The 23,000-nt window shown below is 40.4% G+C and overlaps 1 protein-coding gene and 1 long non-coding RNA gene across 2 annotated transcripts in view; one reads left to right on the forward strand and one right to left on the reverse strand.

The window, feature by feature from the left end:
• Nucleotides 1-9,783, forward strand: part of tspan33a (tetraspanin 33a) — a 35,054-nt gene extending 25,271 nt beyond the window's left edge. Inside the window, exons 4-8 of the mRNA XM_034163906.1 lie at nt 1,144-1,218; nt 3,806-3,901; nt 4,001-4,129; nt 4,216-4,377; nt 9,529-9,783. Coding sequence (XP_034019797.1) covers nt 1,144-1,218; nt 3,806-3,901; nt 4,001-4,129; nt 4,216-4,377; nt 9,529-9,630 — 564 coding nt within the window. The 3' untranslated portion in view covers nt 9,631-9,783. The remainder of the gene's footprint in view (nt 1-1,143; nt 1,219-3,805; nt 3,902-4,000; nt 4,130-4,215; nt 4,378-9,528) is intronic.
• A 1,338-nt stretch (nt 9,784-11,121) lies between these two features.
• On the reverse strand, nt 11,122-13,197 carry LOC117504395. The gene is made up of 2 exons (XR_004558786.1): nt 12,430-13,197; nt 11,122-12,379 (listed from the first exon to the last, which is right to left on the reverse strand). It is a non-coding gene; the product is annotated as an uncharacterized LOC117504395 (long non-coding RNA).
• Nucleotides 13,198-23,000: the final 9,803 nt, after the last annotated feature.

Here is a 23,000-nt window from a genome sequence, read left to right on the forward strand (position 1 = left end):
TACTGTAGCACTAATGTGCAAGAACCAGGCCGAAACGGCAGATATCCACACCTGCACGATGACATCCAAAGCGCATGTAGACAGCAGGTAGATGACACAGACTGCCATCAGACGGACATAAAAGGCGCTGAAGACTGCCCGATGTCCAAACGTATGGATGGCAAACATGGGACTGGAGTGGGAGGCCGCGCTGTGTGATACAGTCACACCTCCTACAGAGTTTAGATGGTGATCAAGTAATAATATGCATATTACAGTGGTGAGATCCATTCAGCTCCGTGCCTGAGGTGCACTATGATGCATTACTGTGCATGAGATCACAGAGATGCGCAGTGGCACACAGTGCTTTTGGTTTGATTGTGCGCTGTTCACATTCATTGTACATGAAGAATGTGTGCCACATACATGTTATTACATGTAAACAGTTCGTTTGTCGTCCCTGGCCGGGGTCCAATGGAGGTGGACATCTGTGGCACAACATGCCGGTAGGGTTTGCTGTGACCGATCGATCTCAGAGCTCAATCAGCCAAAATCAGATCGTTTAAGATGCTGTTTTGATGCCATCAGAATATGTAGACTGCAATCAGATGATGCAAAAACTGCATATAGACCACTGTAAGATGTGCATTCCATCTCAGTGGCCCCAAGAGTGTTTTGAACATGTGCAACACACTTGGGACAGCCGAGCGAATGGGACCAAATACAGTATATGTAGATGCTCACAGACTGCCGTCCGTTGGTCTTTGGTCCACAAGTCAATATTTCCCGATTGTGGCCGGATGTGTCATTCTGGCGCCATTTGGCCTCAATCGGCGTATGTGTGACGGGGGGTTATTACTCAGCAACAGCATATAGCCCCTGTGGATTACATGAGCTGATTAAAGACTGTGTATATTTTGTGAATTTTTTTTTGTTAAACCCCTTGATTTACAGATAAAATGTTTAATTTCATCTCCTTTATTGTAGGGTACGGAGGCAAAATTACAAGAATTGTCACCCAAGTGGCTCTTGCTTCAACTGTATTTTAGATTTGTAATGCAGTGGCGTAATTGCATGTCAAGTCCAGATTAAGTCTAACAGAAGTGTTCTTTTAAGGAAATAACACAAAGGAGATTAACCTGTTTGTGTCTTTTTTTCTTGCAGTTTTGTATCTGTCTGGTAGTCATCTTCCTCCTCCAGCTTGCTGCTGGTGTCCTGGGCTTCATTTTCTCTGATAAGGTAACAAACAGGCCCGTAGCCAGGGGAAGTTAGGTCCAGGGCATCCACTCCCCCCCTCCTCCCATGGCCTTTTTTCGGGGGGGGGGGGGGGGGGGGGGTGAATGTCAACTTTTGATGACATATTTTGAAGACATTTTTTGCATGCTAAAATAGTTTTCCTACACTCAAAAAAATGGGTCATTGGATGAACTTAATTCAATTATGGCCATGATTTCCATGTAATAAATATATGTTGCCCCACACAAATCAAGCACATTCTTGCAAGACAAATGTAATTCAATTTAGTTGGAACTTTTTATTATTATTAGATATTTATTTATTATTAGATATTAGATATTTATTAGATGAAAATTCAATCCAATGAGTCAGTTTTTTGAGTGTATCACACAAACAAATGGCTCACTGGATGAACTCGCTTCAATTATGGGCAGGATTTCCACAAGTTCAAAGATGGCTAACCTTGACATATTTTAAGAGGATAAAAAGTCACATTCTGTTTCATTCTGTTCCATTTTTGTTTTGAGTGGTATGGGTGACAGCCATACGAGAAGAGCGGCAACATGACATCAGGGACGGGTCTCTGTAAAACTGCGTCATTTGTGTGTTTATATAACATGTTTCTCATATATCCTGTAAAAGCTAGTGAGAAATAAACACTTCTAAAACTGAAAATGCTGTTTTTGTAATCTAATAACATCTCTGAAGTGGTTTACAAGACATTTCGCGGACGTTAGCGTGGTGACGTCACAGTCTAGCTGCCATTTTGTTTGTGTGTACATGTAACCTCTTTGTCATATACAGTATTATGTAAACACTAGCAAGAAATAAACACTTCTAAAACTGAAAATACTGTTTTTTGTAACCTGATAACACATCTGGAGTGGTTTACATTTCACAGATGTCAGCGTGCACGCTAACTTATGCTAACTCAAACCTAACCTCCGCTCTTGTCAAAAGCTCATAAACATAACTATTGTTTATGATTGATTTATTGATAGAGGGGCTTTATTGAACATTTTTTCATGTTGTTTCATGTTTTGTCTTGTATTGATTTAGAATAGTTAATGCCATGATTCTACACAATCTGATACAGTAGGTGGCGGTATGCACGTCTACAGCTAGTTTTGCGATCCACCAACAAACACAAAGAAGAATAACTTTTATTTAGTTACTATATTCTGTAAATCTTAAGTTTATTTTCAGACTGTGGTTGACAACGTGACCACAGTGAGCTCCTAAAAGCAGCAATTCATGGTGGATGTAAATTGTTCATGTGCGCTGAAAATGACATACTCAGTAGTATCACATAGTGCAATGCTAACTGCTAGCATTAGCATGACTGAATGGCTCCTTTATGAGCATTTTATTGAAAATATTTCTAATAATACAGCTTTTTGTGTGGTTAATTGGTGTAATGGGTCACCTAGGAAGTGTGTACTCCACTGTTTGGACACAGAAAGCTACACATACTGGGCCACACACATAGGGCCATTTATAACAAAGATTTACTTTTCATAAATAGGCTGATGTGTTTTCTGAATTTTGCACCACCTGTCAGTTGGTAGAGAAAGGCCAAAATATGCATAGCATCATGGGAAATAGTTGATACGGGGCATATAGCGATCAGCATGTCTGTATGTCCTAACATCCTTCTGTCTGTTGCTTGATTGCACGATATCTCAAAAACCAGTCAACCCATTTCATTCATATTTTGCATAAGGGTGTACTGAGGTGATCCCCGACACCATTCGATTACTGTGACCTCGGGGTCAATTTCAAGGTCACAGCGATAGAGATATTGTCATTGCTATTTATTGTCATTGCAAGATATTGCCCTTGTTAGCGCAATATCTGATAGCTGACAAGGGCAATATCTTGAACAGACTCATTGGGAGAGCTGGCTCTGTCCTGGGGGTTGAGCTCGAGTCTGTAGTGGCGGTATTAGAGAGGAGGATGCTGAGGAAACTGCTCAGCATCCTGGACAACACCACCAAGGTGCACCACAGAACGCCACATGATGTCTTTCCTACCTGTGCCAATCAGACTGTATAATTCCTCTCCCTTCTGCAGGATGAATACATAATGAACAGAGTTATTCAGAGTTATTCATTCAGAGTTATGTGCAATTATTGAACATCTTGTGCAAATATATCTTCCAGTCATTTCACATAAATTTGTTGTACTTATTGTATAAACTGTTTCTGTACTGTGGCAAAATAATTTCCTTCGGGATGAATGAAGTTGATGTTATTACCAATTTCATTCATATTTACTATAAGTGTGTACTTGGGTGATCCCCCCCAAACTTTGTATTACTGATTTGTGGGGACCGAGGGAATATGTCATCTCCCGATGACTTTTGTTAGTAAATTCACACATCTACGCTCTCCACTGCCTATGCAAACCACGTGAATACCAACATCAACACCATGTGGTTCTTGCGAGTATCCACTAGCTCACTATATTGTGAAAACAGTGAATTATATCTGTGTTGGGGTTTTTTTTTTATATTTGATACAAATTACACCTATTTTGCAGATAATTATAAAGTACTCACAAACTACATTATCTTCAATTCTCCACCAAGGCACGAAGTAAAGTAACCGAAATGATCAACAGCGCCATTGTCCATTACAGAGAAGATATCGATCTGCAAAACCTAATTGACTTTGGTCAGCGAGAGGTGACTAGACATTCCTACATACTCCATTATTTTAGCAATATTCTGCACAAAAACCACATCAGTAAGTAATACGTCTTTTTACGTGTTTTACGTCCTCAGTTTGGCTGCTGTGGCGGTGTGGCGTACCTGGACTGGTCCAACAACATGTATTTCAACTGCACGCCGACCAACCCGAGCAGAGAACGTTGTTCGGTCCCCTTCTCCTGCTGCATAATTTTCAAGACCGAGGTCAGATCAGGGCATCGTCTCCTCTACTCGTGACCTCTCACGCAGAATTCAACAAATGGTTTTATCGTGTTGTATCGTGTCCTCAGGCAGTTATCAACACTAAGTGTGGCCAGGACATGCAAAATATGGACTACGTGCAAGCCGGAGACTACATCCACACCAACGGCTGCATAGACAAAGTGGTTAACTGGATCCACAGTAACCTGTTCCTGCTGGGAGGCATCGCTGTGGGATTGGCCATACCACAGGTCAGTGCTGCCGTCCAGCCTTCATAAGAAAAGAACACTATTAACAAACAAGCCCTTTATTTTTCAATTTATGGAGTTGAAACAGTTGCCAAAAATTTACATTATGACTAAAATAGCAAGAAAATAATGTCAGTGATCTTGCAAGTGCTACAATGTCTGACATGCTACAATATGTAGATGACATTATAATTACGTGCATTCCATATAAGCAACTACTATGTAATATAGGTAATCATAATGTCATCAACATATTGTCACAAGTAGTAATTTATAATGTTTTTTTTTGTTTGTTTCTTTTGTGCCTTTACTGCCGATAGGCACCGACAGCGTGTATCAGCTGTTGACAGCCTTGCAGTTTTGCACTTCACCGGTTTCCAGAACTCAGCAATAACCTTGTGCCTCTTGCAACTGCATTGCGATGTAAACAATTACTTGCAACAACTTGTGATTGTATATGGTTTATACAAGCTGGTGCTGAAAAATGAAGCCTTCGCAGAAGTGCCCAAAATATATAGTTCCTAAAATGGCCATTAGAGGCTGACTCTAAAAGCGAATCTCGTAGACCCCCTATGTTTAAATGTTCATCATTATAAGAGAAATAAATGTATTCACCTTGGTACAAAAAATTGGTTTTGGCCTCTGTAGCTAGTTTCCCTGTTCACAACTGTATGGGGATGAATTTTTCTATACTCATTAGTTTTAACCATTTTAGGCCATAAAATTATTGTTTTGCTGTGCAATTAAAGAGTAGGTGACACCAAAAAATGTGCACAAATTATCACTAAAAATGATGAAATCCTGAACAATAAAAGTCGATGATAAGTGCGTGGGTGAAGGATAAACAACATCTGTCTGAAGCATGCGCTCTATTTCAGCCCTCAGCCATATTGCTGTGACATCTTCGGGAGAACGGGACCTGTTGATTCAAGCCCAAACCAGTTTTTTTCTGTAATGTGGAGCTTTTTTTGAAGTCCAGTGTGAAGGTGATTCTGAAAATGTCTGAAGAAGCTGTCGGGGATACATCCTTATGATTTTGAGCCTTATTTAAACCACAATGAGGGAGACTAAACCCTGGAGGAAATCCTTCAGTCTGACAACAGTGGTAATATTGGCAGAGTTCAGAACACAGAATGGCAATTATTAAAAAAAAAAAAATTAAATAATTAATGCAGGTGATTTTGGCATGCGGGTGGAGATGGTAACCTTTTTTTTTGCCAGCTCTTTGGTCATAATCGACTGATTAAAGAAAGAAAAGAAATAGTTTGTTTTACCGTCCTTGACATCAGAAAAAAAGTGATGAGGAAGTCTGGATTTATTTATTTATTTATTTTCTTAGAACCAGGTACATAAATTTTAAATCTTAAACATGACATGAGGGACTGAAAATATCAGCTATTTTTAAAATATATACTGTTTCCTTCTTGAATAAAGTTAGTGTGCTTTACGTTAGTAGCATGATCAACATGCTATTATTAAATGTTAAAACCATTCACACAAGGAGTAAATATAAAGTCTTAACCTGTCTGATGAAAATGTGTCCACATAAAGCCTGAGTTTGGAAAACAATGTCTGAAAACAATTTAATTCCTTGTCCTGGCTGAAGAAAAGTCCCCCTGTGACACTGGCAGTTTGTGCTAGGTTACAGCGCTGGCACAGTGGTAATCCGTTGACTGCATCTGTGTCTGTGGGTGCTGGTTCCATTCTCCGCTGTGAGCGGCGCATCCTCATCCACCAGGCGGCCTCTGCACCACAAGTTGAAAGACTGTAGCACCTCATCTGTTCATAACGTCTCAATTACCACAAGCATCAGTGGATTCTGTCTGCACACGATGAAATTATCCCATGATCCACAAAAAAAATAAAATAAAATAATGTGAAAATACTCAGTTTTGCATCCGTGTGGAGTGGAGACGCTGTGCAACACCGTTCGCATGCTCGTCAATGTATACTCAACAAAAATATAAACGCAACACTTTTGGTTTTGTCCCATTTTGTATGAGATGAACTCAAAGATGTAAAACTTTTTCCACTTACACAATATCACCATTTCCCTCAAATATTGTTCACAAACCAGTCTAAATCTGTGATAGTGAGCACTTCTCCTTTGCTGAGATAATCCATCCCACCTCACAGGTGTGCCATATCAAGATGCTGATTAGACACCATGATTAGTGCACAGGTGTGCCTTAGACTGTCCACAATAAAAGGCCACTCTGAAAGGTGCAGTTTTATCACACAGCACAATGCCACAGATGTCGCAAGATTTGAGGGAGCGTGCAATTGGCATGCTGACAGCAGGAATGTCAACCAGAGCTGTTGCTCGTGTATTGAATGTTCATTTCTCTACCATAAGCCGTCTCCAAAGGCATTTCAGAGAATTTGACAGTACATCCAACCAGCCTCACAACCGCAGACCACGTGTAACCACACCAGCCCAGGACCTCCACATCCAGCATGTTCACCTCCAAGATCGTCTGAGACCAGCCACTCGGACAGCTGCTGAAACAATCGGTTTGCATAACCAAAGAATTTCTGCACAAACTGTCAGAAACCGTCTCAGGGAAGCTCATCTGCATGCTCGTCGTCCTCATCGGGGTCTCGACCTGACTCCAGTTCGTCGTCGTAACCGACTTGAGTGGGCAAATGCTCACATTCGCTGGCGTTTGGCACGTTGGAGAGGTGGTCTCTTCACGGATGAATCCCGGTTCACACTGTTCAGGGCAGATGGCAGACAGCGTGTGTGGCGTCGTGTGGGTGAGCGGTTTTCTGATGTCAGTGTTGTGGATCGAGTGGCCCATGGTGGCGGTGGGGTTATGGTATGGGCAGGCGTCTGTTATGGACGAAGAACACAGGTGCATTTTATTGATGGCATTTTGAATGCACAGAGATACCGTGACGAAATCCTGAGGCTCATTGTTGTGCCATACATCCAAGAACATCACCTCATGTTGCAACAGGATAATGCACGGCCCCATGTTGCAAGGATCTGTACACAATTCTTGGAAGCTGAAAATGTCCCAGTTCTTGCATGGCCGGCATACTCACCGGACATGTCAGCCATTGAGCATGTTTGGGATGCTCTGGACCGGCGTATACGACAGAGTGTACCAGTTCCTGCCAATATCCAGCAACTTCACACAGCCATTGAAGAGGAGTGGACCAACATTCCACAGGCCACAATTGACAAGCTGATCAACTCTATGCGAAGGAGATGTGTTGCACTGCATGAGGCAAATGGTGGTCACACCAGATACTGACTGGTATCCCCCCCAATAAAACAAAACTGCACCTTTCAGAGTGGCCTTTTATTGTGGGCAGTCTAAGGCACACCTGTGCACTAATCATGGTGTCTAATCAGCATCTTGATATGGCACACCTGTGAGGTGGGATGGATTATCTCAGCAAAGGAGAAGTGCTCACTATTACAGATTTCAACTGGTTTGTGAACAATATTTGAGGGAAATGGTGATATTGTGTATGTGGAAAAGTTTTACATCTTTGAGTTCATCTCATACAAAATGGGACAAAACCAAAAGTGTTGCGTTTATATTTTTGTTGAGTGTAAGTCTTCTACCTGTCAATCAAAAGGGTTTTGCTTGCCAGACGTAACCGTTCCCACATATATAATACCGCGCAGCACCGACCTGAACCACTCGGTGGAAACGGGGCTGTCAGTAGCCTGTAAAAATTAGCCGCATTATTGTTTAAGCCGCGGTGTTCAAAGCGTGTCAAAAAAGTAGCACCTGCTGGTCCACAGCTGTCAGACTTCTGGTTCCAGCTGAAGTCTACCCTCCTCAATGGGACAATGTCAAAACAGCTGTCTTCAAAATGTGCGGAGGACAAGACGGACAAGTCGCTGGGTGACCCACTTATCTGTTTAATCCACTCATTCCAACACATATGATCCTTAGAAAACTGAAACTAGCGGACTCCTCCTGCACCAGTGTTTTAACCAAACAAATGGGGCTGTTAAGATAATGGTTCTCCTGCTGATGTTACTTCCTCCTTCTTCTCCAATGTCATGACTTGCCCGGAAGTTCCTGGTTTTTAGTGGTGCGTAGTTCAAAATCTGAATATTCATCTCTTCAGTAACCGTGCACCAGGAAAACATTAATTTCAAACTGTTGTTTAATTTTAGTCTTAAATACTCAAGAAAACATTACATATCATGTCACCTACACTTTATGTGTACTAATAGATGACAGAGAAGTGGGTGCTCCAGTATTTCCAACGACTTAAATTTTAGTATTATTTCACCTGTATGTTAGCACTGTTAGTGCTAATTAGCAAGTATTGATCGCGAGGTAACTTTACCTAGACCAAGGGTGGGCAACGAGGGCCGAGACACTGCAGGTTTTCCTTGCAACCAATCACCTCACCAGGTGGGTTGCTGATGAACTTCTCCCCTGCACATAAACACCTGGTCATCAATTAAATCACCGGCTGAGACACCTGAACATTAATGAAATCACCTGTGAAGGTGACTGGTAGCAAGGAAAACCTGCAATGTCTTGGCCCTTTATGGCACATGATTGCCCACCCCTGACCTAGACTGATAGTACCACGTTATTTAGGCGCTATGCCAATTTTTATTTCATTCACCAGAGGCCATGCAATTTTGGAGCCACCACCCAGTCTGTAAAAATAGGTGTTTTTCAGGGACCTGAAGCCAGATTATCTACCCTGCTTGTTTTAGCTAGGTCACACGGCGTCAGTCTTGCACATGCTCCACCCTTTTTGCCCATTTATGGGTTGGCTTAGAGTTAGGTAATGTGTGTTAATATGACTAGTAAGTCCCTTCGACTGCTCCTTCTTTTCACTTGGGGTTGCCAAAGCAAAACCAAGGTGGATCTGCATGTTGATTTGACACAGGTTTTACACCAGATACCCTTCCTGACACAACTCCACATTACATGGAGAAATGTGGCAGGGGTGGGGCTTGACCTGAGAACCTTCCACACTAAAACCAAGTGCACTAACTGGTTGGCCACCACCCCTGCAACTAATGTGTCCTTTAAAAAATAATGCTGAGAAATAAACCAAGCTGACTTAAAAGCTCTTAGGATTTTAGACGTTCTGTTGTTTGCCTTGAATAACATACAGGCTCAGCTTGGACTTGGATTTTACTGTCTTTGACTTTCTCTTCTTCAGCTGGTTGGGATCCTCCTCTCTCAGATCCTGATCAATCAGATCAAAGACCAGATTGAACTCCAGAACTACAACCTGAGGCACCAGTCTGATCCATGGAGCTGACCCCAGGGGGATCTGACCAAATCAAAGAAAGTGACAGCAACTCCAACAGGAGTTCATCAGCCCTTCCCTTTAAAGACAAAAAAAAAAAAAAGTTCCCAAGACTCTGCTGCCCCCTGCTGGATTTAAACAAAGTTTATTTTTGCAGATAGAATTTGAGGAATATTTGTCTTTTTGTTCCTTCCCAGGTCTTTGTTTATGAAGGTCGACCCCGGAATTGCACTTAAAGAGTTCATTTTAGCAAAGGTCAAGGTCATGGGTACGACGGCTTTTTTGGGCCACATTTAGTTTTTTTAAGTCTTCGAGAATAAAGTTATAATATTACGAGAATAAAGTCGTAATTTTATGAGAAAAAACTCATAATATTATGAGAATAAAGTTATAATATGACAAGAATAAAGTCATAAATTTATGAGAAACAAATTCATAATATTATGATGAAAAACTTGTAATATTAATATTACAAGAATAAAGTCGTATTTAGACGAGAAACAATAACCATGCAGACTGCCAGTTCCAGCCATCTCCTTCATGAAAGAGGCGATTTCTGGAGCTACTAATCACGGAACCACGGGAGAAGTCAGTGTGGTTCCTCCTCTGGAATAGGCCCATTTTCTTGCCTTTTCTTTTCAAAGTTCTGATACTAATGATAATGTGGTGCAGATAGGCTAAAAGATGAAATATTTCCTTATTTGTAAAACCTATACTGGATTACAACTTAACAAAGCACTCCGCCGATCTCATTTTGAGATGCAGAGTTTTTCTCATAAAATTATGTCTCTTGTCATAATATCATGACTTTATTCTCGTAATATTATGAGGTTTTTCATAAAATTACAACTTTATTCTCGTAATATTATGACTTTATTCTCGTAATATTACGAGTTTTGTCTCATAAAATTACAACTTTATTCTCGTAATATTATGACTTTATTCTTGTAATACTACAAGTTTTTGTTTTAAATTACAACTTTATTCTCGTAATATTATGAGGTTTTTCATAAAATTACAACTTTATTCTCGTAATATTATGACTTTATTCTCGTAATATTACGAGTTTTTTCTCATAAAATTACAACTTTATTCTCGTAATATTATGACTTTATTCTTGTAATACTACAAGTTTTTGTTTTAAATTACAACTTTATTCTTGTAATATTATGACTTTATTCCCGTAATATTATGACTTTATTCTCGTAATACTACAAGTTTTTTTATTACGACTTTATTCTCATAATATTATGAGTTTTTTTAAAATTACAACTTTATTCTTGTAATATTATGACTTTATTCTTGTAATATGAGTTTTTTCTCATAAAATTACAACTTTATTCTCATAATATTATGACTTTATTCTCGTAATACTACAAGTTTTTTAGATTACAACTTTATTCTTGTAATATTATGACTTTATTCTCGTAATATTACGAGTTTTTTCCCATAAAATTACGATTTTATTATAAAATTACGACTTTATTCTTGTAATATTATGACTTTATTCTCGAAAAAAAAAAAAAAAACTCAATGTGGCCCTAAAATGCCATCGTACATGGGAAACAATATTGGCTATTTTTTTCTCTCCAATTTGGGCCAAACTTGACACATGCACTCACCGGCCATTTTATTAGGTACACCTGTACAATTGCTTGTTAACACAAATAGCTAATCAGCCAATCACATGGCACCTAATGCATTTAGGCGTCTAGATGTGGTGAAGACGACTTGCTGAAGTTCAAACTGAGCATCAGAATGAGGAAGAAAGGGGATTTAAGTGACTTTGAACATGGCATGGTTGTTGGTGCCAGACAGGCTGGTCTAAGTATTTCAGAAACTGCTGATCTACAGGGATTTTCAGACACAATCATCTCAATGGTTTACAAAGAATGGTCCAAAAAAGAGAAGATGTCCAGTGAGCAGCATTGTGTGGATGAAAATATCTAATTGATGTCAAAGGTCAGAAGAGAAGGGGCAGACTGGTTGAATGGACGACTGCATGATGCTGTCGTGTCAATATGGACCAACATCTCTGAGGACTGTTTCCAACACCTTGTTGAATCTATGCCACAAAGAATTAAGGCAGTTCCGAAGGCAAAAGGGGGTCCAACCCGGTACTATCAAGGTGTACCTAATAAAGTGGCCGGAGAGTGTATGTAGGTGGGCTTCACAGATGTTTAGGTGGCATCAGATTTGCTAAAGGTCACTCATTGAGGTCCAAGGATCTACAGTATAATCGAACGCCAGTTGCCAGTCTAACTCTTATTCTACAGAACCACCTGCTCTGGCTCACTGGGGTCAAGGTCATTGCTGTCAAAGGTCAAAATACTGATTTTTCATTTTGACTTGGCTGAGTGGATTCTGGAATTCCTGAGATGAGGTCAAATTTGCCGAAGGTCTATCATTGAGGTCAAGGTCATGTCTATCTGTGTGTTTACTGGCCTCACCCTCCCAGGGCCTTTGGCTGATTTCTACCAAACTTGGAATATGTATAAAGGTCATCACTAGGTTGCCTATAAAGAGTTTATTTTGACAGAGGTCAAGATCACTGGGGTCATTCATTAAAACCAATTTGGACCAAACATGGCACAGTCATGGAGGTGCATTCTGAAAGTGCCTTGGCAAGGTCAGCCAAAGGTGGTGAATTTGGGTGAAGGTCAACGGCATTTAGGTCAAAGGTCAGCTTTCTACCAGGCAATGAATAGTGTTTACTGGTAAAATAATGTATATCCTAAACAAGGAGAAACACATCCTAAACCTTCCTGAATAATTAATGTATATCCTAAACAAGGAGACCACATCCTAAACCTTCCTGAATAATTAATGTATATCCTAAACAAGGAGACCACATCCTAAACCTTCCTGAATAATTAATGTATATCCTAAACAAGGAGACCACATCCTAAACCTTCCTGAATAATTAATGTATATCCTAAACAAGGAGACCACATCCTAAACCTTCCTGAATAATTAATTATTATTAATTCATAATTCATTACAGTTGTGTTTTTAATACTTTAACTTGATGGTGTGCTCAGGTTTTCCCACACAAAGATATAAAATTATAATTTTTTACATTAGAGTTTTGATGTTTTTGACTGACAGGAACACTCATGTTTGCACTCTTTGTAACATGGTCATGTTCACTCTGCACATGATGTAATTTCATGTTCACGCTTCAGTCACCTGAAATTGCAGCTTTTTTGACATGCTTGGGTCCTTGCTTATTGCTTTTACTGTGAGGTCCATAAATATTTGGACAGTGACACCATTACACCAGTTTTTTTTTTACAGATGGACTGTGACTTAGATTTGAAGCTGGATTTGATTTGAATCATGATTTCTTCAAAATACATTTATTTTCAGAACAAGTTGTCTCATTTTGTGTTTTGAGCTTTTGGAAGCAGTGAATCATTTTCAGAAACAGTTGCTTTTTTATCTTATAAGCATTTTGAAGATGGAATCATTTTAAAAGTAATTGTTTCATTTAGTGTTTTGAATTTTATTGGAACATTCAGTCATTTTTTGAAGCAGTTGTCTCATTTGGTAAAGTTTCAAAAAGCTTGTTTTTTTGCCTTCGCTGTGGGTCGGGTGGGGGTGGGGGCGGGGGCGGTGGGGTTGAAAACAAAATTATACTCAGCCATCTTCTGAAACATTTGCTTCATTTAGGGTTTTGAGCATTTGGAACAATTATTTTATGATGCAGCTGCTTAATGTTGTGTTACAAATTGGTGCGTATTTTTCTAAAAAAAAATCTTTATTTAGAGTTTCAAGAATTTTAAAATGATAAATTATTTTGTGAAACAACTGGTTTCATTAGGATTTTGGGTGTTGTGAAACTTTAAACTATTGGTTTTAATTTGCATTTTACATGTTTTAATACAGAATTATTTTTTTTCAAGCATTTGGTTCAGATGAAACACTTAATGAAGCAATTTGTTAATTAAGCCATTTGTTTCAGCAATGAATAATTTTCTGTATTTAATGTTTCAACAGTGAATCATCATTTTGTCAACCAAGTGGTTTAGTTAGTTTCAAATGGTTTGGGGTCATTTTATGAAGCAGTTACTTCACCTTCGAAACAGCTAGTTCCTTTCATGTCATAATTGTTGATTTTGTGTGCAGTGTTTCATTTTATGAATCATTTTCGGAAGCAATTGTTTCAAGATCTGGAAACAAATCAATTTGTGACGTAATTGCTTTGTTTAGTTGAACAAAGTGGACATTTTTCCTGTAACAGCTGTTTCATTTCATCTTCTGAGTGTTCAGACAGGGTTATTTTTTAATATAACTGCTTAATTTAGTGTTTCAGGCATTTTGTAACGAATCATTTTCCCAAATAAGTGGTTCATTTACTTTCAAGTGGTTTGAAACAAATCATTTCCTCTAGCAGTTGGCTCACTTATTTATTTATTTTTTTTCAAGCATCTTGAAAGTAGAATACTCCAACATAGTTGATTGTTTTCTGAAAGAGGTTCTTAATTTTGTGTTACAAGGGTTTCAACAGTGTTTCAAGCATTTTGAAACAAAAGCAATTAGTTTTGTTTCAAAATGTCAAAAGCCTTCTTTCTGCGATTATAATGTGTGAAAATATAGGAATGGTTTAACCCTAAGGTCTTCTAAGGACACATTTGGTGAAGCAGCAGAAACCTACAGAGCTTCAGTTTCTGTGTGGAAAACAAAACCCTTTTCCCTGCCTGGAACGTGATACCTGTAACCTTTGAGAGCAGAAACAGTTCAGTCGTGGGTTTTGAATGTTAGCTTTAAACCCTTTCTGTCCCTTACTGTGATTCTTTTCCCCACGGCATCTAGTGTTTTCCAATCCTCAGGACCCAAAGTATTTATCATTTTCTCTTTGTCCCTGCTCTCACAGCACATAATGAGCTAATCCAGGTGTTTCCAGCCAGCTGGTGATTGGCTGAACACCTGACTGATCTGATCTGGTCTGAGTATATCGGGGACGAATGGAAAATGTTAAGTGCTTTGGGTCCCAAGGACCAGGATTGGGAATCACATCGTTCAGTCATGCGATGTTTCATTTGTGAGTGAGATAACTTCAGTCGTACTACCCCGATTGTCACCAAACGTGGGATATGCGTTATGCATAGTGACCCCAAGAAGCCATGTGTTATTTATGTTGACCCCCAAGATGGATATTGACTTTACTTGGTGTGGAACTTTGCAAAAACAATGTCAGACTCTGTAGTTTTCTCTGGGCCCCTCCCCAATCGGACTGGGAGTGACATGTTTAGCCGCATGTTCTCCTTGAATTGCTGGCTGTCTGAGTGGTGTCCAAAAAATGAGGTGGGCTTCATAGATAATTGGCAAAGCTTCTGGGGAAAACCTGGTCTTGTTAGGAGAGACGGCATCCATCCCACTTTGGATGGAGCAGCTCTCATTTCTAGAAATCTGGCCAATTTTATTAAATCCTCCAAACCGTGACTATCCAGGGTTGGGACCAGGAAGCAGAGTTGTAGTCTTACACACCTCTCTGCAGCTTCTCTCCCCCTGCCATCCCCTCATTACCCCATCCCCGTAGAGACGGTGCCTGCTCCCAGACCACCAATAACCAGTAAAAATCTATTTAAGCATAAAAATTAAAAAAGAAAAAATAATATAGCACCTTCAACTGCACCACAGACTAAAACAGTTAAATGTTGTCTATTAAACATTAGGTCTCTCTCTTCTAAGTCCCTGTTGGTAAATGATATAATAATTGATCAACATATTGATTTATTCTGCCTTACAGAAACCTGGTTACAGCAGGATGAATATGTTAGTTTAAATGAATCAACACCCCCGAGTCACACTAACTGCCAGAACGCTCGTAGCACGGGCCGGGGCGGAGGATTAGCAGCAATCTTCCATTCCAGATTATTAATTAATCAAAAACCCAGACAGAGCTTTAATTCATTTGAAAGCTTGTCTCTTAGTCTTGTCCATCCAAATTGGAAGTCCCAAAAACCAGTTTTATTTGTTATTATCTGTCATCCACCTGGTCGTTACTGTGAGTTTCTCTGTGAATTTTCAGACCTTTTGTCTGACTTAGTGCTTAGCTCAGATAAGATAATTATAGTGGGCGATTTTAACATCCACACAGATGCTGAGAATGACAGCCTCAACACTGCATTTAATGTGTTGTTAGACTCGATTGGCTTTGCTCAAAATGTAAATGAGTCCACCCACCACTTTAATCATACCTTAGATCTTGTTCTGACTTATGGTATGGAAATTGAAGACTTAACAGTATTCCCTGAAAACCCCCTTCTGTCTGATCATTTCTTAATAACATTTACATTTACTCTGATGGACTACCCAGCAGTGGGGAATAAGTTTCATTACAGTAGACGTCTTTCAGAAAGCGCTGTAACTAGGTTTAAGGATATGATTCCTTCTTTGTTATGTTCTCCAATGCCATATACCAACACAGGGCAGAGTAGCTACCTAAACTCTGTGAGTGAGATAGATTATCTCGTCAATAGTTTTACATCCTCATTGAGGACAACTTTGGATGCTGTAGCTCCTCTGAAAAAGAGAGCCTTAAATCAGAAGTGCCTGACTCTGTGGTATAACTCACAAACTCGCAGCTTAAAGCAGATAACCCGTACGTTGGAGAGGAAATGGCATCTCACTAATTTAGAAGATCTTCACTTAGCCTGGAAAAAGAGTCTGTTGCTCTATAAAAAAGCCCTCCGTAAAGCTAGGACATCTTTCTACTCATCACTAATTGAAGAAAATAAGAATAACCTCAGGTTTCTTTTCAGCACTGTAGCCAGGCTGACAAAGAGTCAAAGCTCTATTGAGCCGAGTATTCCTTTAACTTTAACTAGTAATGACTTTATGACTTTCTTTGCTAATAAAATTTTAACTATTAAAGAAAAAATTACTCATAACATCCCAAAGACATAGCGTTATCTTTGGCTGCTTTCAGTGATGCCGGTATTTGGTTAGACTCTTTCTCGCCGATTGTTCTGAGTTATTTTCATTAGTTACTTCCTCCAAACCATCAACATGTCTATTAGACCCCATTCCTACCAGGCTGCTCAAGGAAGCCCTACCATTAATTAATGCTTCGATCTTAAATATGATCAATCTATCTTTATTAGTTGGCTATGTACCACAGGCTTTTAAGGTGGCAGTAATTAAACCATTACTAAAAAGCCATCACTTGACCCAGCTATCTTAGCTAATTATAGGCCAATCTCCAACCTTCCTTTTCTCTCAAAAATTCTTGAAAGGGTAGTTGTAAAACAGCTAACTGATCATCTGCAGAGGAATGGTCTATTTGAAGAGTTTCAGTCAGGTTTTAGAATTCATCATAGTACAGAAACAGCATTAGTGAAGGTTACAAATGATCTTGTTTTGGCCTCAGACAGTGGACTCATCTCTGTGCTTGTCCTGTTAGACCTCAGTGCTGCTTTTGATACTGTTGACCAAAAAAATTTATTACAGAGATTAGAGCATGCCATAGGTATTAAAGGCACTGCGCTGCAGTGGTTTGAATCATATTTATCTAATAGATTACAATTTGTTCATGTAAATGGGGAATCTTCTTCACAAACTAAGGTTAATTATGGAGTTCCACAAGGTTCTGTGCTAGGACCAATTTTATTCACTTTATACACATGCTTCCCTTAGGCAGTATTATTAGACAGCATTGCTTAAATTTTCATTGTTACGCAGATGATACCCAGCTTTATCTATCCATGAAGCCAGAGGACACACACCAATTAGCTAAACTGCAGGATTGTCTTACAGACATAAAGACATGGATGACCTCTAATTTCCTGCTTTTAAACTCAGATAAAGCTGAAGTTATTGTACTTGGCCCCACAAATCTTAGAAACATGGTGTCTAACCAGATCCTTACTCTGGATGGCATTACCCTGACCTCTAGTAATACTGTGAGAAATCTTGGAGTCATTTTTGATCAGGATATGTCCTTCAATGCGCATATTAAGCACATATGTAGGACTGCTTTTTTGCATTTGCGCAATATTTCTAAAATTAGAAAGGTCTTGTCTCAGAGTGATGCTGAAAAACTAATTCATGCATTTATTTCCTCTAGGCTGGACTATTGTAATTCATTATTATCAGGTTGTCCTAAAAGTTCCCTGAAAAGCCTTCAGTTAATTCAAAATGCTGTAGCTGGAGTACTGACGGGGACTAGAAGGAGAGAGCATATCTGTTAATTCTAGAATAGAATTTAAAATTCTTCTTCTTACTTATAAAGTTTTGAATAATCAGGTCCCATGTTATCTTGGGGACCTCATAGTACCATATCACCCCAATAGAGCGCTTCGCTCTCAGACTGCAAGCTTACTTGTAGTTCCTAGGGTTTTTAAGAGTAGAATGGGAGGCAGAGCCTTCAGCTTTCAGGCTCCTCTCCTGTGGAACCAGCTCCCAATTCGTATCAGGGAGACAGACACCCTCTCTACTTTTAAGATTAGGCTTAAAACTTTCCTTTTTGCTAAAGCTTATAGTTAGGGCTGGATCAGGTGACCCTGAACCATCCCTTAGTTATGCTGCTATAGCAGGGGTGGGCAACTTGTTCCAGAAAGGGCCAAGAGGGTGCAGGTTTTCTTTACAGCCACTGATTCCACCAGGTGATTTCTGTTGTGTGGGCCGCCAGAAGAGGAGGTACTGCTGGCCCACCACCAGAGGGCGCCCTGCCTGAAGTGCGGGCTGCCGCCTCCCATCAACCATGACAGCTGTCACAGATCATCTACTCCACATCTGGAATAAAAGCAGGCAGACACCTCCACCACATTGCCGAGATATCATCTTCATCAAGAGGTAATATCCTCAGCCTTTGTGGTAATTTACTAAATCTATCTATTGTGAGTGTTTGCAGGAGTACCGGTCCCTAGTTTGTGGAGGCTGTGCAGGACGGCACTCTTTCCTCTGAGGGATCGCTGCAACACGTATTGAGTGAGAGGTGGAGGTGGAATTCCCACCAGGATTGTTACTGGGTGTACACACACCCACACTTGACTGTTTTTGTTTTCTGCCAGCAGTACCAGATCCGACACGCCGAGACGGTGGCCACCTGGGGACTTCGGGACTTGGCGGCTCCAGTATCCCTCGGGTTCGGTGGCGGTGGAAATCGTGTGGTTCCGGTTCGTCTCCAGACGGGCGTCTCCTATCGTCGAGCCTGCCCACATGACACCTTTATTAATTGACTTGTGTACATTCTGTAATCTGCTGTGTTTGGTTGTGACATTCACAACAGTAAAGTGTTCTAATTTAACTCCTTCCATTGTCCGTTCATTTACGCCCCCTGTTGTGGGTCCGTGTCACTACACTTTCCCAACAGATTTCACTGATTAATATCACTTTGAGCAGATGGAATCAGTTAATCAGTGAAATCACCTGGTGGAATCAGTGGCTGCAAAGAAAACCTGCACACTCTTGGCCCTTTCTGGAACACGTTGCCCACCCCTGTGCTATAGACTTAGACTGCTGGGGGGTTCCCATGATGCACTGAGTGTTTCTTTCTCTTTTTGCTCTGTATGCACCACTCTGCATTTAATCATTAGTGATTGATCTCTGCTCCCCTCCACAGCATGTCTTTTTCCTGGTTCTCTCCCTCAGCCCCAACCAGTCCCAGCAGAAGACTGCCCCTCCCTGATCCTGGTTCTGCTGGAGGTTTCGTCCTATTAAAAGGGAGTTTTTCCTTCCCACTGTCGCCAAGTGCTTGCTCACAGGGGGTCGTTTTGACCGTTGGGGTTTTTCCGTAATTATTGTATGGCTTTGCCTTACAATATAAAGCGCCTTGGGGCAACTGTTTGTTGTGATTTGGCGCTATAAAAATAAAATTGATTTGATTTGATTTGAGAGTCAAAGGTCAAGGTCACTGGAGTGTACATTGTAAATATATTTTGAGCACAATATCTTCTTCCCTAATTGCCTGGTTGTCACCAAACTTGGGATATGCGTTATGCATAGTGACCCCAAGAAGCCATGTGTTATTTATGTTGACCCCAAGATGGCTATTGACTTGAGAGTCACAGGTCAAGGTCACTGGAGTGTACATTGTAAATATATTTTGAGCACAATATCTTCTTCTCTAATTGCCTGGTTGTCACCAAACTTGGGATATGCGTTATGCATAGTGACCCCAAGAAGCCATGTGTTATTTATGTTGACCCCAAGATGGATATTGACTTGAGAGTCAAAGGTCAAGGTCACTGGAGTGTACATTGTAAATATATTTTGAGCACAATATCTTCTTCCGTAATTGCCTGGTTGTCACCAAACTTGGGATATGCGTTATGCATAGTGACCCCAAGAAGCCATGTGTTATTTATGTTGACCCCAAGATGGATATTGACTTGAGAGTCAAAGGTCAAGGTCACTGGAGTGTACATTGTAAATATATTTTGAGCACAATATCTTCTTCCCTAATTGCCTGGTTGTCACCAAACTTGGGATATGCGTTATGCATAGTGACCCCAAGAAGCCATGTGTTATTTATGTTGACCCCAAGATGGATATTGACTTGAGAGTCACAGGTCAAGGTCACTGGAGTGTACATTGTAAATATATTTTGAGCACAATATCTTCTTCTCTAATTGCCTGGTTGTCACCAAACTTGGGATATGCGTTATGCATAGTGACCCCAAGAAGCCATGTGTTATTTATGTTGACCCCAAGATGGATATTGACTTGAGAGTCAAAGGTCAAGGTCACTGGAGTGTACATTGTAAATATATTTTGAGCACAATATCTTTTTCCCTAATTGCCTGATTGTCATCAAACTTGGTGTGTGTGTTCAGCAAAGTGACCCCAAGTAGCCTGTTGGTTGTGAGATCAAAGGTCAAAATCACTGGAGTGTACTTTGCAAAAGCCTTCTGCAGAAAAGTGCTACTTGACTTGTCAATGGTAAACATCAATGTTTGCCCAGGGCGCCGGGTTTGTGCTGATTATGTGCCTGTTTTTTGTTTAGTGCAAATTAATACATCACAAATTTAGTGTCACACATGTGTCAAAGGTCATTTAGAATGTTTTTAGGTGTTCTTATGCAAAAGATGCAACAGAGTACAATGTAAGAAAAGTTGTAAATACAGTTTATGTGCCTGTTACAATGCCGGATTTTAGTGTGTGTATGTGTGTGGGGCGCTGTGTGTGGCTCTGTGTGTGGTCCCTGCTTTTGCCTCTTGATTCATTCAGGCAGCCTTGTTGCTGTGGAATTTAAGGAGGCCCAAACAGACTTGCAGACGAGGGAATTATTAACCCATCTTCACTCTCAGAACAGCAAGCTAGAAATGACGTATGTGCAGCCACGCAAACAACAGAGTGCAATAACACTTCAGCATAAAGGAGCGTGCCGCCATTTGTGTTGCATGTTCCAGAATCACTCATCACATTTGCAGCCACCTTAAGATGAACGGAGGAGCACAACTCCATTATGAATGTCCCAAAGGAAAGTGATGTCATGTCCTTATGAACAGTGCTCACCCCACCCATGCCTGCACACATATGCTATTATATAAACAGTTTACAAATGTCGAATTCTGCATGTGAGTCTTTATGTAAACACTTCTTTTGGCTGCTCCCGTTAAGTCGCCCCAGCAGGTTGTCCGTCTCTCATCTCAGCCGCTGTATCGTCTGTCACAAAAAACTGCACTCTTCTTCACCTCTCTATCACTGACCCTTGACCCCAAGCATTTAAATGCATCCCTCATTCACACACATGCACGTATTTTGTTGTTTTGTTGAATTTCATTCCCTTTCTCTCCAGAGCATATCTCCACCTCGCTTTTGGATAATTGAATTTATTATTTATTATATTATTATAATTTATTATTTACCCCCAAGAGCCTGGTCTGCTTGAGGTTTCTTCCTTATAGGGAGTTTTTCCTCACCACAGTTGCCTAGTGCTTGCTCTGGGGGTTGGTAAGGTTAGTCCTTACTGCCGTAAAGTGCCTTGATTCGACTTTCTTATGATCTGGTACTATATAAATATAATTATAAGTGAATAGTATATTGATGTGTATGTCTGTGTGTCGACATGTAGTAGTGAATTTATATTTATGTAAATATGACTGATTAGAATTGTTGGACTTGTACTAGCAGGGGTGGGCGCTAATAAGCTTTGCTTCAGCCCACACCCTTTCGGACTCACTAGTTTTGTCTGTGTTTGTTTGTGGAATTGTTCATTTTTTTCTATTTGAATATTTTGTGTGCTGAATTAAAAAACTTTGTCACTTTGTCACTTTTAATTTATTACAAAAGGATTAGGCTTTCCTTCTGATTAAAACATGGACTGTAAGTACAGTAAATCTAACACTTGACTGCATGTTGCCAATTGTCCAGATACAGTGGACACAGAAAGTATTCACAGCATTTCACTTTTTTTGCAGATTGTTCTGTTATAGCCTTATTCCTTAGGGGCATTTTCCTGCTAAAAGATGAACCAGTATGAGGTCAAGAGTGCTCTGGAGCAGATTTTCATCCAGGATGTCTCTGTACATTGCTGCATTCATCTTTCCCTCAATCCTGACGAGTCTCCCAGTTCCTGCCAATGAAAAATTTCCCACAGCATGATGCTACCACCACCATGCTTCCCTGAAGGGATGGTGTGTAATTCCACCAAACACGATGCCTAACATTCACCCCAAAGACTTCAATCTTTTTCTCATCAGACCAGAAAATTTTGTTTCTCATGGTCTGAGAGTCCTTCAGGTGCCTTTTGGTAAACTCCAGATGGGCTGCCATGTGCCTTTTACTAAAGAGTGGCTTCCGTTTGGCACTCTACCATACAGACCTGATTGGTGAATTGCTGGAGAGATGGTTGTCCTTCTTGAAGGTTATCCTCTCTCCATGGAGGAATGCTGGAGCTCTGACAGAGTGACCATCGGGTTCTTTGCCACCTCCCTGACTAAGGCCCTTCTCCCATGATCGCTCAGTTTAGATGAGTGAGCAGCTCTAGGAAGAGTCCTGGTGGATCCAAACCTCTTCCATTTATGAATGATGGAGGCCACTGTGCTCATTGGGACCTTCAAAGCAGCAGAAATGTTTCAGTGCCCTAGATTTGCGCCTCAAAGATTGGCGTGAATACCAGGTGTTATATTAGAGGAAACAAGGCACCATCCCTTCAGTGAAGCATTCTTAACTTCAGACTGGGGCAACAGTTCATCTTTCAGCAGGACAATGACCCTAAGCACACAGCTGAGATATCAAAGGAGTGGCTTCAGGACAACTCTGTGAATGTCCTTGAGTGGCCCAGTCAGAGCCCAGACCTGAATACGACTTAACATGTCTGGAGAGACCTGAAAATGTCTGTGCATCGGCACTCCCCATCCAACTTGATGAAGCTTGAGAGGTGCGATCATATTCAAGAAGACTTGAGGCTGTAATTGCTGCCAAAGGGGCAT

This window comes from Thalassophryne amazonica, chromosome 22, assembly GCF_902500255.1.
Source record: "Thalassophryne amazonica chromosome 22, fThaAma1.1, whole genome shotgun sequence".
Taxonomy (NCBI): Eukaryota; Metazoa; Chordata; class Actinopteri; order Batrachoidiformes; family Batrachoididae; genus Thalassophryne; species Thalassophryne amazonica.